The 24,722-nt window shown below is 51.5% G+C and overlaps 1 protein-coding gene across 1 annotated transcript in view; it reads right to left on the reverse strand.

Moving 5' to 3' along the window:
• Window positions 1-24,431, reverse strand: part of LOC132584206 (mitogen-activated protein kinase kinase kinase 14-like) — a 57,162-nt gene extending 32,731 nt beyond the window's left edge. The window contains exons 1-6 of the mRNA XM_060256020.1: window positions 24,377-24,431; window positions 11,026-11,301; window positions 9,439-9,505; window positions 8,187-8,394; window positions 6,310-6,882; window positions 3,539-3,676 (exon numbers count right to left, since the gene is read on the reverse strand). Coding sequence (XP_060112003.1) covers window positions 3,539-3,676; window positions 6,310-6,882; window positions 8,187-8,394; window positions 9,439-9,505; window positions 11,026-11,281 — 1,242 coding nt within the window. The 5' untranslated portion in view covers window positions 11,282-11,301; window positions 24,377-24,431. The remainder of the gene's footprint in view (window positions 1-3,538; window positions 3,677-6,309; window positions 6,883-8,186; window positions 8,395-9,438; window positions 9,506-11,025; window positions 11,302-24,376) is intronic.
• Window positions 24,432-24,722: the final 291 nt, after the last annotated feature.

Consider the following 24,722-nt stretch of genomic DNA (forward strand, 5'->3'; position numbering starts at 1 on the left):
ACAATCTGCTTTACCTTCCTCCCCCACAACAGACACCCTTGTGAGGTGAATGGGGTTGAGAGAGCCAGTTTGGTGTAGTGGTTAAGTGCGTGGACTCTTATCTGGGAGAACAAGGATTGAGTCCCCGCTCCTCCACTTGCAGCTGGTGGAATGGCCTTGGGTTAGCCATAGCTCTCGCAGGAGTTGTCCTTGAAAGGGCAGCTTTCTGTGAGAGCTCCCTCAGTGTTCTGAACATGAAACAGAGTGTCTGTTGTGGGGGAGGAAGGTAAAGGAGATTGTGAGCCGCTCTCCGATTCAGAGAGAAGGGCGGGGAATAAATCTGCAGTCTTCTTCTTCTCTCCCTTTCAAGGACAACTCTGCGAGAGCTATGGCTGACCCAAGGCCATTCCAGCAGCTGCAAGTGTAGGAGTGGGGAATCAAACCCGGTTCCGCACACTTAACCACTACATCAAACTGACTAGTAGAAGCTAGTTGGTATCTGCACATGAAGCAAGTTGGTATCAGCACATAGCACCCCACAAGCTAACTCAGGAAGCTGAATTAAATCACCGTGACTCCTTCAACAGACATCTGAAAATTCACCCTGCGTAAAGACTGTCTCTTTCTTATTTACCATGGCAGCCTTGATAGGAACGAGAGAAGGGCTAGAGAGAAAGCAGCCAAGCCCACAGTCTGCTGAAGAGGAGGAGGAAAATATGAGTCACTTGGACGCCTGCCTCCACTGAAGCTGGCTCAGCTCACAACACGAAACTGGAAGGCATGGAGGAACGTACAATGCACAGAGGGAGGGAATGCATCAGGGAAGAGAACTCTGGATACAGACAGCAGGGTTGCTAGAAGGGCTTCTCCGCATCCTGGCACGTCAGTGAAACAGAATTCCAAGCTCTCTGTCCTGTCCTTCTGTCTCCCCCAAATCAGGCGGCATCGATGCCCTTAACGATCATGCTCTGAACAGCTCCGTCTCCATTCCTAAGCAGGCTTGAACCTGGCTGATAACTGGACAGGAAGGCACCCAGCAGCATCGCAGCCGCCCTGGAGGAAGGGCGGAATACAAACCATCGACTAAAACTGCCGATGTTCCGTGGCAGGACAGGCCTGCGACTATGAGAATGTCCCTTTGCCACAGTGCCGGCCAAAACAGCGGCCCGCGTATCATCCACTGACACTCTTCAAGGAACATTTCTATATTTTTAATGTTATTTCCAACAGTCAGAATATTGAAGATTCTGGATTTATACCCCGCCCTATGCTCTGAATCGCAGAGTCTCAGAGTGATCACAATCTCCTCTACCTCCCCCCCCCCCCACAACAGACACCCTGTGAGGTAGATGGGGCTGAGAGAGCTCCTACAGAAGCTGCCCTTTCAAGGACAACTCCTACGAGAGCTATGGCTGAGCCAAGGCCATTCCAGCAGCTGCAAGTGGAGGAGGGGAGGAATCAAACCCGGTTCTCGTCAGCTCTTGACGGGGTGCCACTGATACCGACCCCTAAGGTCAAGAGCTTGGGAGTGCTTCTGGGGTCCTCTCTTACAATGGAGGCTCAGGTTGCAGCCACAACCAAATCCGCCTTTTCCCATCTTTGGCGGGCTTAGCAGTTGGCCCCTTTCCTGGCACATGACGATTTAACAATGGTGATCCATGCCACGGTCACCTTGAGAATAGATCACTGTAATGCTCTCTACATGGGGCTGCCCTTGACTCTTGACTCGGAAACTACAGCTAGTGCAGAGCACTGCAGCGCGGCTGTTAATGAGGCTTCCTCAATGGGAGCACATTCAACCAGTGCTCAAAGAGCTGCACTGGCTACCTATTGTGATTCAAGTCCATTTCAAGGTGTTGGTATTGACCTTATATGATCAGGGGCCTGCCTATTTATGGGACCGCCTTTCTCCACATGTTCCCCAGAGAGCAGTGCGTTCAGGGACACATCTATTGTCTATCCTCGGACCAAAGGAGGCCAAGCTGTGTTCTATACAGGCTAGGGCCTTCTCAGTGGCAGCACCAGAAATGTGGAATGCCCTCCCAGAGGCCAGAAGGGCCCTGTGGGATCTCTCTCCCAATTCCACAGGGCTTGCAAAACTGAACTATTTCGACAAGTCTTTTGACACCTAAGCCGGGAGAGGACTGCCACGCTACACTGCTGAGGAATTACGGTCCTTATGGGATCACTGTTAGAAAAGGAAGATCCCGCCCATATTGTAGCTGAACAGCACCACCAAATGTTTTAAAACATTTTCATTATCTTTTATGGTTTTTAAACTGTAATTATAGATGTTTGAACGGATCGTTCGCTGCCCCGAGTCCACTTGCAGAGAGGGCGGGATTAAAGTCTAAAGGAATAAATAAATAAAAATAAAGAGTCCACACACTTAACCGCTACACCCAACCGGTTCCCATCTGGTGATACAAACTGCATTCAAGGAAGGAAAGAAAGAAAAAAAAAATCACACCCTGCAGGCTGTTGTTTTGGACTTCCCGGCACATAACCTGCTACACCCACCACCCACTCCAGGCAGAGGTTTCACTGCCTGGAATATACAGGGCAACGCCTTCTGGCTTGACCTTGAAATCAGCAGCAAACAAGCTACAGCAAACTCGACAGCAGCAGCAGCTCCAGCCCTTGGCAGTTCCAAAGAAAAGGGAAGGACTTTCTGGTTCCTCCTTTCAATTTTGTTCTCCTTTTAACTGGAGAGCCAGTTTGGTGCAGTGGTTAAGTGTGCGGACTCTTATCTGGGAGAACCGGGTTTGATTCCCCACTCCTCCACTTGCACCTGCTGGAATGGCCTTGGGTCAGCCAGAGCTCTGGCAGAGGTTGTCCTTGAAAGGGCAGCTGCTGTGAGAGCCCTCTCCAGCCCCACCCACCTCACAGGGTGTCTGTTGTGGGGGAGGAAGGGAAAGGAGATTGTGAGCCCCTCTGAGACTCTTCGGAGTGGAGGGCGGGATATAAATCCAATATCTTCATCTACCTCACAGGGTGTCTGTTGTGGGGGAGGAAGGTAAAGGAGGTTGTGAGCCGCTCTGAGACTCTTCGGAGTGGAGGGCGGGATATAAATCCAGTATCTTCATCTACCTCACAGGGTGTCTGTTGTGGCGGCGAAGGTAAAGGAGATTGTGAGCCGCTCTGAGACTCTTTGGAGTGGAGGGCGGGATATAAATCCAATATCTTCATCTACCTCACAGGGTGTCTGTTGTGGGGGAGGAAGGTAAAGGGGATTGTGAGCCGCTCTGAGACTCTTCGGAGTGGAGGGCGGGATATAAATCCAATATCTTCATCTACCTCACAGGGTGTCTGTTGTGGGGGAGGAAGGGAAAGGAGATTGTGAGCCGCTCTGAGACTCTTCGGAGTGGAGGGCGGGATATAAATCCAATATCTTCATCTACCTCACAGGGTGTCTGTTGTGGGGGAGGAAGGTAAAGGAGATTGTGAGCCACTCTGAGACTCTTTGGAGTGGAGGGCGGGATATAAATCCAATATCATCTTCTTCTATCTTTAACCTCCAGGTACAAGTGAAACCACCAGCCCGCGCGCATTTGCCTACCTTTTTGGCCGCGCACTGAAAGCCCGTCTGCTTGTCCTCTACTTTGTACACTTCCCCAAAGGACCCTGTGCCGAGCAGACCGTGGCGCTTGGACCAGTGAACCTCTTCGCGGTACTCATAGTCCACAGCTTTGAGTTTCTGGTGAGAAAAGAAAGCCGAGATTTGAAATCAGCTCAAAGCGACAGCAAGCTTCGGAGCCGAGCGTCATCACAGTAGACTGAAGACGTTCAGCTCTCGTACTTCTCTGATCAGGCAGAGCGCTCTCTCCAGGGCCGGAATCTGGGCGCTGAGTTCAATTGAATGAAAACGAACATGCCAAGGTGAAGGTGATGCTGGCAGGAAAGACAGTCAACTGGGAAGTGGGGTGGATTTATGCATCTTTTGGAGGGGGGATCCATCAAGATGAGAAGCCGTGTTAGTTTGTCAGTAGCAGTAGGAAAGGAGAACAGTCCAGTAGCACCAGGGGTTGTTTTGTAGGTAGCAGAACTCATAAGCATATGCTGCCCTCCCCCAGCCAAAAGCAACTCGATACAATAAAGGAGAGCCCCGGGCGAGCGAGGCCTGCTTGGGCTGGCTAGAGATCCAGCCAGCCCAAGCAGGACTCACTCATCTGGGGCTCTCCTTGGCCGCCCACCCCCCAACAGTCAAAAGGCCAGCAAGCCACCCATCGCCCAAAATCACATAAGAAGTGGAGAAAGGGTGGCGTGGGCCTCTCCAGGGGTTAACGAGGGCTGCTGGGGGCGTGGCCAAGCCCCTGGTGGCTGGCTGGCTGCCCGCTCTCCTCATCCAGGGATTGTTATGCAGCTGCACCTGCTATTCAATGGACAAGGTAGGTGGGGAGGAGGAGGGGGAACCCTCAGAAAGGTTCGGGAGCTGCGCTCCTGTGAGCTCCTGCTGAATCTGAGGCCCGTTAAAGACTAACAAAAGCTGCGGTGGGGATACCTGAAGAACTGAGCAGTGACTCACAAAAGCTTCTCCCCTGCCACAAATTTTGTTAGTCTTGAAGGTGCTACCGGACCTCTTGCCGTTTCGGAGGGGGTAACGTTCTTCCGATCCACCTGAGTAAAGAGGCCAAGGGTGCTCCTCCACTCAGCCCTGCTTTTGGTAGACTGGAGCGGTTGCTGTAGTTTTCCGTGCATTGGGGGTGCAGGCTAGTTCCCCTTTCAGGCTCTGCTGATCTTGCTACAGGGATCCAGGCAATAATTATAACCTCTAGGCTGGATAACACACCTTATATGGGGCTGCCCCGAAGGTATAAGATCAGTTTCGGAGGCAGCTCCTTCATCGTGGAATAGCCTTCTGACACACATTAAAACGGAAGAAGACGACTGTAGATTTATACCCCACCCTCAGAGTCTTACAATCTCCCTTACCTTTCCCCTCCCAACAGACACCCTGTGAGGTAAATGAAGATATTGGATTTATATCCCGCCCTCCACTCCAAAGAGTCTCAGAGCGGCTCACAATCTCCTTTCCCTTCCTCCCCCACAACAGACACCCTGTGAGGTGGGTGGGGCTCAGAGAGCTCTCCCAGAAGCTGCCCTTTCAAGGACAGAGTCTCAGAGTGGCCTACAAGCTCCTTTCCCTTCCTCCCCCACAACAGGCACCCTGCGAGGTGGGTGGGGCTGAGAGAGCTCTCCCAGAAGCTGCCCTTTCAAGGACAGAGTCTCAGAGTGGCCTACAAGCTCCTTTCCCTTCCTCCCCCACAACAGGCACCCTGCGAGGTGGGTGGGGCTGAGAGAGCTCTCCCAGAAGCTGCTCTTTCAAGGACATTTACAGACGCATATCAAGTACTTTCCATACTTAGTGTTGTCACCTGCTCTGAGGAGAACATCCATGGCACCAAGCCTCTGAATCCCAGAGCAGGAGGCAACCTCAGGGGAAGGCCTCAGCCTCTCTGCCCTGTTGTTGACCTCCGGAGGAACTGGTTGGCCTCTCTGTGAGACAGGAGGCTGTACCAGATGGACCACTGGTCTGATCCAGCAGGGCTCTTCTGATGTTCTTCTCAGGGGAAGGCCTCGGTCTCTCTGCTCTGTTGTTGGCCCTCCAGAGGAACTGGTTGGCCACTGTGTGAGACAGGATGCTGGACTAGATGGACCCTCCCTGGTCTGATCCAGCAGGGCTCTTCTGAGGTTCTTATGAAGGCCTCGGCCTCTCTGCCCTGTTGTTGGCCCTCCAGAGGAACTGGTTGGCCACTGTGTGAGACAGGATGCTGGACTAGATGGACCCTCCCTGGTCTGATCCAGCAGGGCTCTTCTGAGGTTCTTATGAAGGCCTCGGCCTCTCTGCCCTGTTGTTGGCCCTCCAGAGGAACTGGTTGGCCACTGTGTGAGACAGGATGCTGGACTAGATGGACCCTCCCTGGTCTGATCCAGCAGGGCTCTTCTGAGGTTCTTATGAAGGCCTCAGCCTCTCTGCCCTGTTGTTGGCCCTCCAGAGGAACTGGGTGGCCTCTGTGTGAGACAGGAGGTTCTACCAGATGGACACTGGTCTGATCCAGCAGGGTTCTTCTAATGTTCTTCTCAGGGGAAGGCCTCGGTCTCTCTGCCCTGTTGTTGGCCCTCCAGAGGAACTGGGTGGCCACTGTGTGAGCAAGGATGCTGAACCAGCTGGACCACTGGTCTGATCCAACAGGGTTCTTCTTAGGTTCTTATGAAGGCCTTGGCCTCTCTGCCCTGTTGTTGGCCCCTATGTGAGACAGTATGCTGGACTGGACAGACCACCACTCTGATGTTCTTATGTCTTTACGCTACCAGGCTCTAGAAACTCACCTCTGTCAGCAGCACACCTTCATTCTCATCTGTCTCCTTGGAATCCGATCCACCTCCCTTCCACGTCTTGGCCAAGCCAGCCAAGTTGCTTGGCTCTCCGAGGACGACACTTCCCTTCAATGCATCCACCAGGAATTCCTCTACAGAGAGCTGGTCTGAGGTCACTTTGGAGAACTGATGGCTGCATTTGGAGAAGCTCTGCTCCAAGCTCAGGCCTGACAGGTGGCGCTCGGCGTTGGCACGGGAAAGGTCATCCAAGAGATACGTCTCCAGAGGGCCAAGTCTCAAGGCAGGAAGCCAGTCACCACGCTCACGGAAAGAAGGGCCCAGGGTGTCTGGCAGATGGGCTAAGTTGTCCTGAGCATGGCACTTCCAGACATGGTCCAGGCACTGAGCGGGGCTGATCAGCTTGTACAGTTCTAATTTGCAGTGGTCCTTCGGCGAGTGCTGCTTCCCAGGAGGGAGGACGCAGACAGGTTTCTCAGAAGGGTCAAGATCGCAGGCCAAATCCTTGCGTGATTCCGAATGCCAGGAACTGCTGCTGAAGAAGGTGCCCAGCTGGGAGTCATCCTCCTAAGAGAGAAGAGACAGAGCCTGTTGAGCAGAAAACTCTCCAAAATACTTGCCCATCTGGAAGGCCTCCAATTGCAACCCCAACTGATAGGACTGGGACCCGCCCCCCAATACAGTTTACAAGCCAGATGTACTTCCCAAGGATTTTTAAGGTGCCACTTGACTCCTGCTTTGTTCTGAGTGAAAGAGACTGTAACCAAGGGAACAGAAGCAGAAAGGGGAAGTTTATAGAGCACTGAACCCTACCCTGACTTCAACAAGAGGAAAAGATTGGATTTATATTGCGCCCTTCACTCGGAGTCTCAGAGCGGCTTACAGAGTGTTCCTCTCCTTACAACAGACACCATGTGAGGCAGGCGGGGCTGACAGAGACCTGAGAGAACTGTGACTGCCCCAAGGTCACCCAGCTAGCTACAGGAGAAGATGATGATGATATTGGATTTATATCCCGCCCTCCAATCCGAAGAGTCTCAGAGCGGCTCACAATCTCCTTTCCCTTCCTCCCCCACAACAGACACCCTGTGAGGTGGGTGGGGCTGGAGAGGGCTCTCACAGCAGCTGCCCTTTCAAGGACAGAGTCTCAGAGCGGCTCACAATCTCCTTTACCTTCCTCCCCCACAACAGACACCCTGTAAGGTGGGTGGGGCTGGAGAGGGCTCTCACAGCAGCTGCCCTTTCAAGGACAACCTCTGCCAGGGCTATGGCTGACCCAAGGCCATTCCAGCAGGTGCAAGTGGAGGAGTGGGGAATCAAACCCGGTTCTCCCAGATAAGAGTCCGCGCACTTAACCACTACACCAAACTGGCTCTCCAACTCAGTTCTGCCCCTCTCAACAACTACACCAAACGGGCTCTCCCATTCCCCCCCCCCCCCCCCCGATATATGGCTTGCAACCATTCAGTTCCAAACTAGATATCACTAACATTTTCACCCCCACTCCCCACCACGTGGTTTTGTTGACCCAAAATGGATCTGGGGAAGTGCTCTTTGCCCTGTGGGTGGGCGCGCACAAATAGAACAGCAGCCCCCAGGAGGAAAACCAGAAACCCCCTCCAGGCCATTTCAGCTCAGCAAAATAATGTGGGGTTTTTGAGGGGGGAGATGAATCCCCTTCTGCCCCCCGTACTATGATCCCAATCTGAATCAGGGGCCTGCCCATGCGAAAAACCAGTTTCTAGCTGCTGGTGTGTAACTGACTGGGGAACCCAGACTACATTAGTTAAAACTGTAGCTTGGCCAGAAGACAAGAGAATCCGTAGACTAGGTTTTATTAAGACACGTAGGAGGCAGTGACGATGCCCTACCTGCACTGGGACGGGCACGCAGCTCTCCTGCTCTGGGGTTCTCGGCTTCTGGGTTGGGGCAGAGGGTGTCGTAAGGCGAGCCTTCTTCTTCTTCTTCCGATTCTTCCGTGCCTTGCCGCGATGCAGAGCCCTCCGATAGGCTGGAGCCATTTTCCCCTCGGTTGCACGGGCCACATGGTTAGGGATCTGATCGAGACTGCAGGACCGGCTGACAAAGGAGAAGAAGACAACTGCTGATTTATACCCCGCCCTTCTCTCTGAATCAGAGACTCAGAGCGGATTACAATCTCCTGTATCTTCTCCCCCCCCCCACAACAGACACCCTGTGAGATGGGTGGGGCTGAGAGGGCTCTCACAGCAGCTGCCCTTTCAAGGACAACTCCTGCAATAGCTATGGCTAACCCAAGGCCATTCCAGCAGGTGCAAGTGGAGGAGTGGGGAATCCAACCCGGTTCTCCCAGATAAGAGAGCTATGGCTGACCCTAGGCCATTCCAGCAGCTGCAAGTGGAGGAGTGGGGAATCAAACCCGGTTCTCCCAGGTAAGAGCCTGCACACTTAACCACTACACCAAACTGGCTCTTCCAAGAAGCTACTTGGGAATTTTATCTTAAAAGGCCAAACGACAGCAAATGAACTGAAACTATGAGGCAGAATACACCAGAACAGCATCGTGGGGAGGTGGGGGGTGGACGAGAATTCACAGGAAAGGGGAAGTTCTGGGGCTGAAAAACGACTCTAAATTCCATTTTATGAAGCACACGAGTCCATCACAGGCTGGCTCCAAAGGTTTTGTCCTGCTAATGACAGAGCCTTCCTTTCTGCTCCACTGTCATGTTTACATCTTGATTCCAACAGTCAACTATAAAAGAGGCAGCAGCATTTCCCCATTCTTTGTTGCCAGTGATGATACCATCAGTTCTCTATGTGATTACCTGATAGGTGGGGATCAATTCATAAAGGACAAGCCCCACAATAAAATGTGGAGTTGACTGGCATTGGGGGGGGGGGAGGTGGGGCGGAGAGAAAAGCTTTAATAAACTACTGGAAACAAGACCATGTGCGCACCTTTCTTTCCCCTAGACCTGTTCCACAGAGGGTTTTGTGAAGGTTTTTGTTAAGAGGTCTTCACAAGCCCACCTGCAACAACTCTGAAGTGCTATGCCTACCTCCTTATGCTACAAAGACCCACAACTGAAATCTGAGGCCATCCCTGCACAATAACCCCCTGGATACCCCAGACCCTCCTGTTACCTGTATCGTTTACAAGCAATAAAAGGCCTCCCGGAAAAAGTGGGGCTGAACTCTTGGCTGTTCTCACCTGGAGGAAAGAAAAGAAGACAAATATGGGGACGGAGTGAGAAAGAAAATAATCGTCACCATGACATCGCAAAGATCAATGTCGCTGTTGCAAGTATTATACAGCAACAACAACAACACAGGACTGGACTCCTAATACCTATGAAAACGTAAGCCACAGAATCCAAGGTTTTCGCTAAAATAAACTCTGCGCCAAAATGAGAAAACCAGAACGCAATGCAAACAAAGCATTCAGTTGCTGGAATTTATCACAACGAGTGATTCAAATGTGGAATTTGCTGCCAAAGGATGTCGTGATGGCCACTGGCACAGAGAGCTTGAAAAGGGGTTAGATGGGTTCATGGATGGAGGAGAGGGCTATCCGTAGCAACTAGGCCTGGGGACCGAAGGCAACCTCCACATTCAGAGGCAGCACACTTCTGAACACGACGGGGAGGCAACATCAAGGGAAGGCCTGGTGGGCCCTCTGTGAGACAAGATGCTGGACCAGAGGTGGCCAAAATTTGCTTAAAGCAAGAGCCGCAAAGAATAAATGTTTGAAGAAGAAGAAGAAGATACTGGATTTCTATCCCGCCCTCCACTCCGAAGAGTCTCAGAGCGGCTCACAATCTCCTTTACCTCCCTCCCCCACAACAGACACCCTGTGAGGTAGATGAAGATATTGGATTTATATCCCACCCTCCACTCCAAAGAGTCTCAGAGCGGCTCACAATCTCCTTTACCTTCCTCCCCCACAACAGACACCCTGTGAGGTAGATGAAGATATTGGATTTATATCCCGCCCTCCACTCCAAAGAGTCTCAGAGCGGCTGACAATCTCCTTTACCGTTCTCCCCCACAACAGACACCCTGTGAGGTGGGTGGGCATGAGAGGACTCTCCCAGCAGCTGCCCTTTCAAGGACAGAGGCTTAGAGCAGCCTATAACCTCCTTTCCCTTCCTCCCCAACAACAGACACCTTGTGAGGCGGGTGGGGCTGAGAGAGCCCTCCCAGAAGCTGCCCATTCAAGGACAGAGTCTCAAGAGTGGCCTACAATCTCCTTTCCCTTCCTCCCCTGCAACAGACACCCTGTGAGGTGGGTGGGGTTGGAGAGGGCTCTCACAGCAGCTGCCCTTTCAAGGACAGCCTCTGCCAGAGCTGTGGCTGACCCAAGGCCATTCCAGCAGCTGCAAGTGGAAGAGTGGGGAATCAAACCCGGTTCTCCCAGATAAGAGTCCGCACACTTAACCACTACACCAGACTGGCTCTCTATTAGAGCTATGGCTAACCCAAGGCCATTCCAGCAGCTGCAAGTGGAGGAGGGGGAATCAAACCCGGTTCTCCCAGATAAGAGTCCGCACACTTAACCACTACACCAGACTGGCTCTCTATTAGAGCTATGGCTAACCCAAGGCCATTCCAGCAGCTGCAAGTGGAGGAGAGGGGAATCAAACCCGGTTCTCCCAGATAAGAGTCTGCACACTTCACCATTAAAACTGGCTGGTTTTAATCCCGGCCACTCCCATGCCACCCGGTGCTTACATTCTGCCTGGGCGATGATAGAGACTGAGGCCAAGCTGCCTTCCCCGCTGTCTTCCTTGGCTGTTCCTTTGGCAATCACTTCACTCAGAATCTTCCATGGCCCCGGGAGCACCTTCTCCTCCAAACTGTCGACTGTGCAAACGCTGCTCTTCTTCTTGACTGCCGTCTCCTGAGGCCCCTTGGCCACGGCCGGCTCCTTTGGGTGTCCAACGGCCGGGGCCGGAGCGTTCTGGCAAGCAATCCCCATCACTGCCATCTCCTCACTGTACAAAGGCGCTGAAAGAGACATAGGAAACATTAGAATGGGTGCCCCCGCTCAACATCCTTCCAGACAAATGGAAAGCAGAGAAAGAAGTACTTTTCTCCCTTTCTCACAATACAAGAACTCATGGGCATTCGATGAAATTGCTGAGCAGTCGGGTTAAAATGGATAAAAGGAAGTACTTCTTCACCCAAAGGGTGATTAACATGTGGAATTCACTGCCACAGGAGGTGGTGGTGGCCACAAGCATAGCCACCTTCAAGAGAGGGTTAGATAAAAATATGGAGCAGAGGTCCATCAGTGGCTATTAGCCACAGTGTGTATATTTTTTTGGCCACTGTGTGATACAAGGTGTTGGACAGGATGGGCCATTGGCCTGATCCAACATGGCTTCTCTTATGTTCTTATGTTCTACTGAATCAGACCCTCCTCGGTCCATCCAAGTCAGTCTTGTCTACCCAGACTGGCAGCATCTCCAGGGTCTCCAGCTGAGGTTTTTCACACCTATTTGCCTGGACCCTTTTTAGTTGGAGAAGCGGGGATTGAACCTGGGACCTCCAGCTTACCAAGCAGTTGTAATAGTATGTAATAGGAACTGGTGAGGTCCATCTACATTTGCCTTCCTGTTCCTAGTTCTCCTCCTGCCTTATGTTTCTCTACTCAGCAGTGTTCACTTCCCCAAATATACTTTTGTCCAGGCCTCATTTTGGACAGGAGCTCACAGGAGTGGAGCTGCAGAACCTCTACATTTTATTGTGCTCTTTCTTTCTTACTCCCCCCGCCCAAAGCCTTGCTTCTGGGCTCCATTATTCAAACCCCCGTGAAAATTTTGCTGAACTCTATGATTTGACAAACTTGCTAATATTTCCCCCCCACAAAAACCGGGAAAATAACCAAAACATACCAAGCGGACAGATAGAAATCATCATGCTACTGCGGCCGCGTAGGAAAAAGTAACTTTAAAAATACGATGGGAGTCAGGTTTTCTTATGGCAATTCTAATTCAAGAAGCATTTGCAGGTAGATGCTGAGCTGATGTAATTTAGTGCACCTTCCAGTGATATCAGGGGGGTGTGGCATATGCAAATGAGTTAGAAGAAGAAGATATTGGATTTATATCCCGCTCTCCTCTCCAAAGAGTCTCAGAGCGGCTCACAAACTCCTTTACCTTCCTCCCCCACAACAGACACCCCTGTGAGGTGGGTGGGGCTGGAGAGGACTCTCACAGCAGCTGCCCTTTCAAGGACAACCTTTGCCAGAGCTATGGCTGACCCAAGGCCATTCCAGCAGGTGCAAGTGGAGGAGTGAGGAATTAAACCCGGTTCTCCCAGATAAGAGTCCACGCACTTAACCACTACACCAAACTGGCTCTGAGTTGTGCTAACGACTCCGGCACCTCTTTTGCTATGAAACGACCCCTGCCTTTGTCCATCCCACCCAAACCTGTCGCATTTACAGCTCCCAGCCCTCAGCTCACCTTGTCTTCCGGCTCCCAAGACTGTTCTGCAACTTCTCCGCAAAGCCCCAGTCTCTGACTGAAGGCCTCCTTGCCTAGCCCTGCCGCAAGCTCTTTTCCTGTAAAGGAACACCCACGTCCTACTTCCTGGCACAAACAATGATCTCTGAGCAGGTAAGCTCACCTCTTCCCCTGTGCAATCAGCAAAGCAAACAGATCTAATCTGGGTGTTAACGCGGAGCCCTTTCCAACCAAGGGCCTGGCCGTCTCAGACGCTTTCAGGTATGCCTTCTGTAAACAGCCAGAAGGGAAGTCAGACCTCAGAAGTGAAACCAACTCTCTCGACTGCCTTGTCCTTACAGACAAGTTCGTGGCAGCCACGACAAGCGTCTCAGTCGAACGAGGACTCAAAGGTCACCAGAAGAAAAGCATCCCTCCTCCACTGTTTCCAATGGTCTTGTGAAAATAATATCCCCTTCCTGGGATACGTCTACCCCCTACAACAAAACGCTTTCTTCACCTTGACAAGCTTCTTTCGGTCCGAACGAGGAACTCCAGGTGGTTTCAACCTCACGTGTTGAATTGCAAACAGAGTCAGTCTTGGGGGACCTTTAAAAAGACATGCCATTTGGGTGCTGAATCAGAGGGCTCCTCTCAGGCCCCCAAGCAACTGGCTGTCATCTGCTTCCTTCTCCCTCTCTCTTGCTTTCTTCTGCATCACAGCTTACAAGGCTTGCTCAATTGCACAGGAGCTACAGAGCAAAACCTCTATTTTCCTCCATCGGTTGAGGCTCCTCCCTTGGGGAGGAATAGCTTGTTTTGCCAGGCTCTCTCAATTGCACAGCAGAGCTACTGAGTCAAGCCTTTCTTCCATCAATTGGCTGAGGCTCCAACCCCCCCCCCCCCCCCCAGTTCCCTGGAGAACGAAGGAAAGACCCAGAGCTTCCTTTGCCCAGTTCCCTAGATCCCATGGGAGAAATACAAAGAAAGCATCTTTAAAACCAATGCGTGCTAACGTTTTAAGCATGTTTTAAGGAGTTTTTTTTAATTTTGTCTGTGTCCTTTATAAAGTTTATATCTCTTACTTGAAGGGTTGTCATAGAGGATGGTATGGAATTGTTTTCTGTGGCCCTAGAAGGTAGGACAAGAACCAATGGGTCGAAATTAAATCAAAAGAGTTTCCGGCTCAACATTAAGAAGAACTTCCTGACTGTTACAGCGGTTCCTCAGTGGAACAGGCTTCCTTGGGAGGTGTTGGGCTCTGGAGGTCCCTTCCAACTCTAGGATTCTTCAGGAGGTGGTGGGCTCTCCTTCCTTGGAGGTTTTTAAACAGAGTATAGGTGGCCATCTGACAGCAATGAAGATCCTGTGAATTTATCGGGAGGTGTTTGTGAGTTTCCTGCATTGTGCAGGGGGTTGGACTAGATGACCCTGGAGGTCCCTTCCAACTCTAGGATTCTAGGATTCTTCAGGAGGTGGTGGGCTCTCCTTCCTTGGAGGTTTTTAAACAGAGTATAGGTGGCCATCTGACAGCCATGAAGATCCTGTGAATTTAGGGGGAGGTGTTTGTGAGTTTCCTGCATTGTGCAGGCGGTTGGACTAGATGACCCTGGAGGTCTCTCCCAACTCTAGGATTCTATGATTCTCTGCTACCTAATCTTAAATAGGAACAAACAAGGCCTGGCCCCCGCATGGCTTGGCCCAACCCGACATGGCCCGGCCCAACGAGGTCTCAATTATGTCAGATCAGCCCTCATAACAAATAAGTTCGACACCCCTGCTTGAACAGATTTGTTACGGCTTTCACAGACTACAGGGAGCATGCTCAGTCAAGCAATTCCAGCTCGCCCTTGTCCTCGTACGTCACCGTGTTTTCCTTAGCATGAGCCTCATACGCATTTCCTTCCCACCAAGATATACGGCCACCAAAAAGAGATAAGCTCCAGGTGAGACAGCTTTACTTTGAGCTACTCAGGCAAGCTGTTCTCCAACAGGCAAACTTGGGGTATTTTTTTTCTTCTTCTGTCAAGTCACAGCTGACCAATGGCAACCCCGTGGGGTTTTCAAGGCAAAAGACTATCAGAGGCGGCTTGCCCATTGCCTGCCTCTGCATCAGGACTTCCTGGATTTCCCTGGAGGCCTTCCATCCAAACGCTAACCCGGGCTGACCCTGATTAGCTTCTGAGAACTGGAAAAAAGCGACAGCTTCTTGCACTGTACGCCTTATTCCAATGTTCTTTCTTGCAATGCCAATAAAGGATACTTGCACCGGAAACGTTTGTACGTCCGATTTCTTTACTAATGGCAAAAAAAAAAAAATTGATAAATCTGGATTTGCACAAAGTATACAGAGGATACGTCAACACCGGTTTAAAGCACCACCATCAGCTTACGGGCATAACTGGTCTGTATTCCTGTTTCGCATTACTGCTTTATCCAAGCTACTGTTTTGTGCCACTATTTTGAACATACGAAGCTGCCTTCTACTGAATCAGACCCTCGGTCCATCAAAGTCAGTATTGTCTCCTCAGACTGGCAGCGGCTCTCCAGGGTCTCAAGTGGAGGTTTTTCACACCTATTCGTCTGGACCCTTTTTTGGAGATGCCGGGGATTGAACCTGGGACCTTCTGCTTCCCAAGCAGATGCTCTACCACTGAGCCACCGTCCCTCCCCTGCTCTCCAGGGTCTCAAGCGGAGGTTTTTCACACCTATTTGCCTGGACCCTTTTTTGGAGATGCCGGGGATTGAACCTGGGACCTTCTGCTTCCCAAGCAGATGCTCTACCCCTGAGCCACCGTCCCTCCCCTAATTTCGATTTACTCTTCACACTTAAGTTATAATTCTCATCGCTCTCGCGCCAACAATTTTTTTCTGGCGAAAGGATCCTTTATCGATGTTGCGAGAAAGAACATCTGAATAAGAGGCATATAGCGCATGGAGCGGTTGCTTTTTTCCTGGTCTCCTGACTTTTCTCCGCCGCCAGCTTCAAGAACTGACAAGACGGAGCAAGACTGGCTCACCCAACTCCGGGCTGTACTTTTATACCACTAATGAAAACATAATTAAGGAACTTCATTGCTGTGCTCTGGCCGCTCTAAAGAGCAATATAAATGCAAAGCGTTATCCAAATAATCTTCTTTTCAGGGGTGTCGAACTCATTTGTTATGAGGGCCGAATCTGACATAAATGAGACCTTGTCGGGTTGGCCATGTCAGGTTGGGCCGGGTCATGTGTGTATCTATTTATGATTAGGTAGCAGAGATAAAAACTTTAGAAAAGACACAGACAAACACAAAGATTTTTTTTTTAACTTAAAAACATCCTTAAGATATTAACACTTGGTCTTAAAGTTGCTTTCTTTGCACTTCTCCTAGGGAACTGGGCAAAGGAAGCTCTGGCTCTTTCCTTCCCTCCCCAGGGGACCAGGAGGGGGACGAGCCTCAGCCAATAAAAGGAAGAGAGGCTTGGTTCAGTAGCTCTGCTCTGCCCGGCAAAGGAAGCTCTCCCTCTTCCCCTTCCTCCCCAAGGGAGGAGCCTCAGCCAATGGAGAAAACAGAGGTTTTGCTCTGTAGCTCCTGTGCTGTTGAACAAGCCTGACAAAGCAAGCTGTGATGCAGAAGGAAGCAGATGACAGTCAGTTGTCCGGGAGCCTGATAGCCTTATTCAGTCCCTGGGCCATATGTTTGACAGCCCTGATCTAGACTGCGTGTGATGGAATGGTAGGTATCTTCTTCTACCTTGCACTGCTAATGCTGGGCTCGCTGAAGGCTCAAATCAGCCCCAAAATGCTGGAGACAAACCAAGACAGCTCTCTCTTCCCTTCCACGAATCATCTGACTTGCCACACACAGAACTGAGTTGGGATGGTCCTTTGATTGAATCCAGAAAGCAGTTTTAACGCAGCCCCCTTAAAAAGTGCTGTACAAGACCTGACCCAGCTCGTCAAATCTTGGAAGCTAAGCAGAGGGCTGACTCTGGCAAGTTCAGGGATGGGAAACCTCCCTGGAATACCAGAATTGGGAGGGCAGAGGGAGGTTTTATTCAGCCACCTCTCTGAATATCCTCCAGGCCCCCAGGTGGGGTCAGTCACCAGAGGTCACCATGACTTCTAGGTGCAGACACACACACACACACAACCCCCCCCCCCCAAAAAAAAACCCCATCAAAAAGTGTTGTACAGAAAATGCAAAAGTAGACCAGTCCTACCCAAACAAACTGACAGGTGGAGAGGGGGGGGGACTCTGTCTACATATCAGAGGGAAAAGGAAACCAAATATAATTAAACTAGCTGAATTAAATTAATCCAGAAGCACTTTTTCTTTCTAAAATTGAATGTGAAATGGAAAAAGCAACCCAAAGCAAAAGCTCTTACTTTTAAAGCAAGCCCTCAGGCTGCTAACCAAGAATGTTGAATTACAAGTACATTGCATCACAAAATTGGCATTCGTGTGTGTGTGGGGGGGGGGGGGGCACGGAGGTATTTCAAGGAATCATTCATAGGCCCAGACAGAGGCTACAGCAAAATCCTGCATTAGGATGCTCACCCAAACTTAACTCTCACCGTTGCAGAAATGGGCAAAGCAACGTCACCCCAGAGTCAGAAATGACTGGTGCTTGCACGGGGGACCGCCTTTATCTTTAAGTCACTTCTCACTTCTTCCGATCGGTCTGCTGAGGGGGGGGGGGGGGGAATGGTACCGGGACATCTTACGACAGAAAGGTTAGAGTTACACCATCAGTATTTCAAGCGTAAATTCTCAGGGGAAAGAGGATGAGGTGGCGTAAAAAAGTTAGGTAGGAGTTGCCAGGACCCACCTGACGTATCAGCATACTTACAAGACTTCACCGCCTTCCAGTTTTCTCTTTCTGAAGAAATGGCTGCGCAGGGCATCGATTGGGGAACTATTCTAGACAGGGTTCTTTCTGTCCTTCGCCCCCGCACTTTGAGGCCCTCCGGCTTCAGCTGTTACTTTGCAAACATTTAACATTAGAAGAGGAGGGAGCGCCAGTGACTCGTGACTCATTCCAAAACCAAAAAGCCTGTAACATCGCCGCTGTTGGGTGGAGGGGTGGGGTGGTAGGGGGGCAGAGAGCGGCTGCTGAACCATGCAGGCTGCGAAATGAACTTTTAATTCCTGCCAGACTCCAAACTCACACAAGTCAGGCCCCGGAGCACAGCAAGAACAACTATTTGTGTCTCATCTCCATATCTAGAAAGAGATTTCTGCAACACTGGTCAGTGGCTGCACGCGCGCTCTCAACGCTCCTTCCAGATTTAAGCCTCGTGTGCGGACAAAACTCCTGCAGCTCAGTGGAACGAAAGGGATAGAGTGCCTGTTCGTTCCTACACGCTGCCATTTGCCATAAAAGCCTTGTTCAGAGAAACCAAGGAAGTACACTCGTATTGTACATGCAAAGCCATTCGACGTGCCCACAGACTGAAGGAATACATCCCGGACAGATTAATTTCTCTGGCTGCTTTTGGCTGCCAGTGGTGTACCGAGTCCGTTACAAAGTGCTGGTTATTACCTTTAAAGCCCTATATGGCCGAGGACCTGCCTACTTGAGGGACCGTCTCTCCCCATATGAACCCCAGAGAGCACTGAGGTCAGCTGGAAAGAACCAGCTGAATATCCCTGGGCCAAGAGAGGCCAGACTGAAGACCACCCGGGATCGGGCCTTCTCCATTGCAGCCCCACTGCTGTGGAATCAACTCCCGGAGGAGGTACAGGCCCTGCGATGTTTAGACCAATTCCGCAGGGCCTGTAAGACCTACCTCTTCAAAATAGCCTTCACCTAATGCCGAATCAAGAAAGTCTCGCTGGACATATCTTGGTCACTGAATTTACTAAAAACCTAAGTTATAGCGCCACAATGTTAATTTTAATGTAAGTTGCTAATGTTTTAATGTTGATTTTATAATTGTAATTGTAACTGTATTTATTATGTATGGTTTTACTGTATATTATATTTATATGTTGTGAGCCGCCCTGAGCCTGCCTTGGCGGGGAGGGCGGGAAACAAATAAAAAGTTATTATATTATTATATTAGTAGGCTGAGCCAACATCATTGCCCACTCTAGTCACGCATGTTTAGCAATTGGCAGAAGGTTCCCCTGTGAAGTTGGCTAGCAGTCTGCCTCCGCATGTTCCCCAGAGAGCACTGCGTTCAGGGACACAACATCTACTGTCCATCCACAAACCAAGGGAGGCCAGGCTGGGCCAGGGCCTTCCCAGTGGCAGCACCAGAAATGTGGAAGGCCCTTCTGGAGGCCATAAGGGCCCTGCGGGATCTCTCTCAATTCCGCAGGGCCTGCAAAACTGAGTTACCATATTTCAACAGGCCTTCAACATCGAAACTGGGAAGAGGATTGCCACCCTACACTGTTGAGGAACTACGATCGTTACGGGATCACTGTTAGTAAAGGATGATCCCAACTACGTGGTTGCTGAACAGCACCATGAAATGTTTTTAAATATTTTAATTGTACTTATCGTTAGCAATTACGATTGTGGATGTTTGAACTAATTATTAGCTGCCCTGAGTCTGCTTGCGGAGAGGGTGGGATAAAAATCTAAGGTAATAAATAATAAATAAACCATTCCCAGCGAGGCCACAATCCCCACTTATCTGTCCACAGGCAAGAATAGAGGGTCCCCCACCCCACCCCACACACACACACCCCATCCATCCACGGTGTGCATCCCGGCTTCCGCTAAATTTTTAACTTAACCCATCTCAGGCAAAAGCAGACAGGAAGCATCTGGCAAACAACTGCGGTGGTGGTTTATTCAAAAGCGAGGAGGCATCTGAAACCTGAATGCAGCGAGGCCCCATTTACAAAGAAACAAAGCAAAAAAAACAAAGTTTTGTGTCAGGGAGCTCAGAGCAATTCATATCTCACCTTTGCTTTGGCAATAATCTGGAACCAGTTTTGCACTAGACCTTTAATCCTGGTTTAGCCCTGTCCCCAAACTGGCATTCCGCACTAGAAGCAGAGAAACCAACTCTATGATTTTGGTTTAGAATGTCAGTTTGGGGACAGAGATAAACCAGGGAGGGACGGTGGCTCAGTGGTAGAACATCTGCTTGGTAAGCAGAAGGTCCCAGGTTCAATCCCCAGCATCTCCAAAAAAGGGTCCAGGCAAAACCTCAGTGTGAAAAACCTCAGCTGGAGACCGTGGAGAGCCACTGCCAGTCCGAGAAGACAATACTGACTTTGATGGACCAAGGGTCTGATTCAGTAGAAGGCAGCTTCATATGTTCATTAGGCCAGTGGTCCCCAACCTTTTGGGGGAGGGACGGTGGCTCAGTGGTAGAGCATCTGCTTGGGAAGCAGAAGGTCCCAGTTTCAATCCCTGGCATCTCCAAAAAAGGGTCCAGGCAAATAGGTGTGAAAAACCTCAGCTTGAGACCCTGGAGAGCCGCTGCCAGTCTGAGAAGACAATACTGACTTTGATGGACCGAGGGTCTGATTCAGTAGAAGGCAGCTTCATATGTTCAGGATTAATGGTCTAGTGCAAAAGTGGTCAGAATCTCAAGGATCCAAATAAAGACTGCGGGTGCTTCAGGCCAGTATTGCCCAAACTTCTGATAGCCAAGGGATTTTTATGTCCAAGCCGCTGCTCTGAGTGTACCACCCAACTGCAGCTGCCCACAAACTCATGCAGGGATGCAAAGAGCAGGGACTTGTGCATTCTGGGGCACCTCTGCAACAACAGTGATTTAACGATCCAATAACAGCTATGAGAAAGCTATCTGCTCTCCAGACATGGTCTTCGTTTAATGACAGTATGGAAAACGTCATGGGCAGGAAGCTACATAAAAACAGAAGGGAAGTTTCCTCGGCCAAGATACATTAATTGCGTTCCCTTAAAATTAACCAAAAACAACCGACAACTTAACTGATACAAAAAGGTGAGAGAAGCACAGCCAAATTGTAAAGGAGGGGCAGATCTGTTATCAATCCGAGGAAGAGGTGGGAGAGGGAGTCGGCCAGGTATAACCTAAGATATAAAATGCCCTATCTATGAGACTAGACAATTAAGCCACTGATTTCAGTAAGACTCCAAATCATATGAACATATAAAGCTGCCTTATATTGAATCAGACCCTCCTGGGTCCATCAACGTCAGTATTGTCTTCTCAGACTGGCAGCGGCTCTCCAGGGTCTCAAGCTGAGGTTTTTCACGCCTATTTGCCTGGACCCTTTTTAGCTGGAGCTGCCGGGGATTGAACCGGGGAGGGACCTCCTGCTTCCCAAGCAGATGCTCTACCACTGAGCCACAGCCCCATTCATGGCTCTCCAGGGTCTCCAGCTGAGGTTTCTCTCACCTACTTGCCTGGACCCTTTTTTGGAGATGCCAGGGATTGAACCTGGGACCTTCCGCTTACCGAGCAGATGCTCTACCACTGAGCCACCATCCCTCCGCAATCAAACCCCAGAGGGGGGAAAAACCCATTTGTTTTACTTAATCAAAAGCATCCTAATTATAGGATGAAATACTTCAACTTGTCAGACTACTCCTAGTAAGTACTTCTTTGCCACTATTTAAGTATTACTTAAGGAACCAAACCTGGCTTTGGAACAGCCGCTAACCTATAGCAGGTAAGAATCACCTGCGGGCAAGATTTTGGGAAATGAAAGATGACAGACTCTTGCTTTCTCCATTGATATGCTACACAACTGTGCAGCTGCCGGCATGCCACGCAAGTCTCCTTGCAGTAGGCTGGCCCCAAGCTGCATTGGGCTTTGAAGAGTAATAGCACTACCTTGAACTAGGCCTGGAAAATTACTAGGGCCCACTGGAAGCGGAACAAGACTGGATTAATGTGGTCTCTACAACCCATAACAAGTCAACATTCTTGCCACAGCATTCTGTACCAACTGTAGCTTCCAGGCAGTCTTCAAGGGCAGCCCCATGTAGAGCACACTGCAGTAATCTAACATAGATATTACCACAGTGTCAAGATCTCTCCTTGCATTTAACGCCTGAGGCAGGCAACCGTTACATCATAGCTCTGAGAGCCCGACCCGCACTACGACAATAACATCTGAGCGCCAACACAACGGAAGTAATAACATCAGCGATATGTGAGCGCCAAAGCAATAATAGCGGCGATGGAAAACGAACCTTGGATGATAGTTTTGTAAATGGTTATATTGTTTTATTATATTGTCCGCTGAGAGGAAGGGAGGGAGGGAGACAGTAGGAGGGATGGAGAGACAGAAAGAAAGCAACTTTAAATGTGGGACACAAATCTGATTAAATAAATAAATAAATATATGAAGAGGCGAGATCTGCGTGCAGAAACGGCGGGATAAGGAGCAGGGGTGGCCACACTTGTTTAACATAAGAGTCACATAGAATAAATGTCAGATGTTTGAGAGCCACAAGACATGAACATCAGATGCTGGAGGGAGGGAGAGACAAAAAGAAAGCAACTTTAAATGCATTCCCCAAGCTGCTGGCTGGCCTGGGTTGGAAAATGATTTAAGGAGAGAAATGCCTTCTGCCAAGCTGGCCTATGGGGCAGTGGGAGCTTTGAGAGCCACACAGTGTGTGTGAAAGAGCCACGTGCCCACCCCTACTGTGAAGGGAAGGTGGAAGAGGGGGGTCAAAAATAGGGTTGCCAAGTCCAATTCAAGAAATATGAGGGCTTTGAGGGTGGAGCCAGGAGACTGGAAGTGGACAGGAGGCTTTGGGGGTGGAGCCAGGAGACTGGAGGTGAAAAGGGGGCTTTGGGGGTGGAGCCAGGAGACTGGAGGTGGACAGGAGGCTTTGGGGGTGGAGCCAGGAGACTGGAGGTGGACAGGAGGCTTTGGGGGTGGAGCCAGGAGACTGGAGGTGGACAGGAGGCTTTGAGGGTGGAGCCAGGAGACTGGAGGTGAAAAGGGGGCTTTGGGGGTGGAGCCAGGAGACTGGAGGTGAAAAGGGGGCTTTGGGGGTGGAGCCAGGAGACTGGAGGTGGACAGGAGGCTTTGGGGGTGGAGCCAGGAGACTGGAGGTGGACAGGAGGCTTTGGGGGTGGAGCCAGGAGACTGGAGGTGAAAAGGGGGCTTTGGGGGTGGAGCCAGGAGACTGGAGGTGGACAGGAGGCTTTGGGGGTGGAGCCAGGAGACTGGAGGTGGACAGGAGGCTTTGGGGGTGGAGCCAGGAGACTGGAAGTGGACAGGAGGCTTTAGGGGTGGAGCCAGGAGACTGGAGGTGAAAAGGGGGCTTTGGGGGTGGAGCCAGGAGACTGGAGGTGGACAGGAGGCTTTGGGGGTGGAGCCAGGAGACTGGAGGTGGACAGGAGGCTTTGGGGGTGGAGCCAGGAGACTGGAGGTGGACAGGAGGCTTTGAGGGTGGAGCCAGGAGACTGGAAGTGGACAGGAGGCTTTGGGGGTGGAGCCAGGAGACTGGAGGTGGACAGGAGGCTTTGGGGGTGGAGCCAGGAGACTGGAAGTGGACAGGAGGCTTTGAGGGTGGAGCCAGGAGACTGGAGGTGGACAGGAGGCTTTGAGGGTGGAGCCAGGAGACTGGAGGTGGACAGGAGGCTTTGGGGGTGGAGCCAGGAGACTGGAGGTGGACAGGAGGCTTTGAGGGTGGAGCCAGGAGACTGGAAGTGGACAGGAGGCTTTGGGGGTGGAGCCAGGAGACTGGAGGTGGACAGGAGGCTTTGGGGGTGGAGCCAGGAGACTGGAGGTGGACAGGAGGCTTTGAGGGTGGAGCCAGGAGACTGGAGGTGGACAGGAGGCTTTGGGGGTGGAGCCAGGAGACTGGAAGTGGACAGGAGGCTTTGGGGGTGGAGCCAGGAGACTGGAGGTGGACAGGAGGCTTTGGGGGTGGAGCCAGGAGACTGGAGGTGGACAGGAGGCTTTGAGGGTGGAGCCAGGAGACTGGAGGTGGACAGGAGGCTTTGGGGGTGGAGCCAGGAGACTGGAAGTGGACAGGAGGCTTTGGGGGTGGAGCCAGGAGACTGGAGGTGGACAGGAGGCTTTGGGGGTGGAGCCAGGAGACTGGAGGTGGACAGGAGGCTTTGAGGGTGGAGCCAGGAGACTGGAGGTGGACAGGGGGCTTTGGGGGTGGAGCCAGGAGACTGGAGGTGGACAGGAGGCTTTGGGGGTGGAGCCAGGAGGAAGGCTTTGACAAGCATCATTGCACTTCAAAGGGAGTTCCGGCCATCCCATTTAAAGGGACCGCACACCTTTCAAATCCCTTCCCTCCAATGAAGGATCGGAGCACCTTCTTTGGGGACTCATAGAATCGGACCTCCTGGTGCAATCCTTTTGAAACTTGGAGGGACTTTTGAGGAGAGGTGTTAGATGCTATGCTGCAACTTTGGCGCCTCTGCCTCAAAAAACAGCCCCCCCCTAAAGCCCCAGGCACTCACGGATCAATTCTCCATTATACCCTATGGGAATGGGTCTCTACAGGGAATAACGGAGCGCCCAGCAGACACTTCTCTCCTCCCCCCAATTTCTGATGACCCTGAAGCGGGGGGGGGGTCCAAAACGGGGGATCCCCCGCCCCCACCTGGGGATTGGCAACCCCAGAGGAACCGCTGCGGAGGAACAAAAAGGAGGCGAAGCTGCCCTCCAGAGACCCTTGAGAACAAGGCGGGGTGGGGGAGAGAGACAGAGACCCACCTGTGGGGGGAGGAAAGGGGTCAAGGACAGCTACTTCCGGCCTCCTCGGCGGCCCCTCCGCAACTGAGGCGAGGCGTCGTCCAGGGGACTAGACCGGCCCTTGGCTCCACCCCCGCCTTGCCCGCCGTCCAATCAGTCGTCCCGCTTTCCGGAGAGGCCACGCCCCCTCGACCGCGAGAGGCGAGTGGGCGGGCCCGGCCCCTCCCCACCCCCGCCTTTCTCCTGGGGTGACCTCATCAGATGCAAATCCGAGTTCCCTCGCGGCCGATCCCGCCCCCTTCGGAAGCGGCCAATGCCGTCTCTTCCCCCGCGCCCTCTCGCTCTGTGATTGGCTCTCGGGGTCCCC

This window comes from Heteronotia binoei, chromosome 15 (genome assembly GCF_032191835.1).
Source record: "Heteronotia binoei isolate CCM8104 ecotype False Entrance Well chromosome 15, APGP_CSIRO_Hbin_v1, whole genome shotgun sequence".
NCBI lineage: Eukaryota > Metazoa > Chordata > Lepidosauria > Squamata > Gekkonidae > Heteronotia > Heteronotia binoei.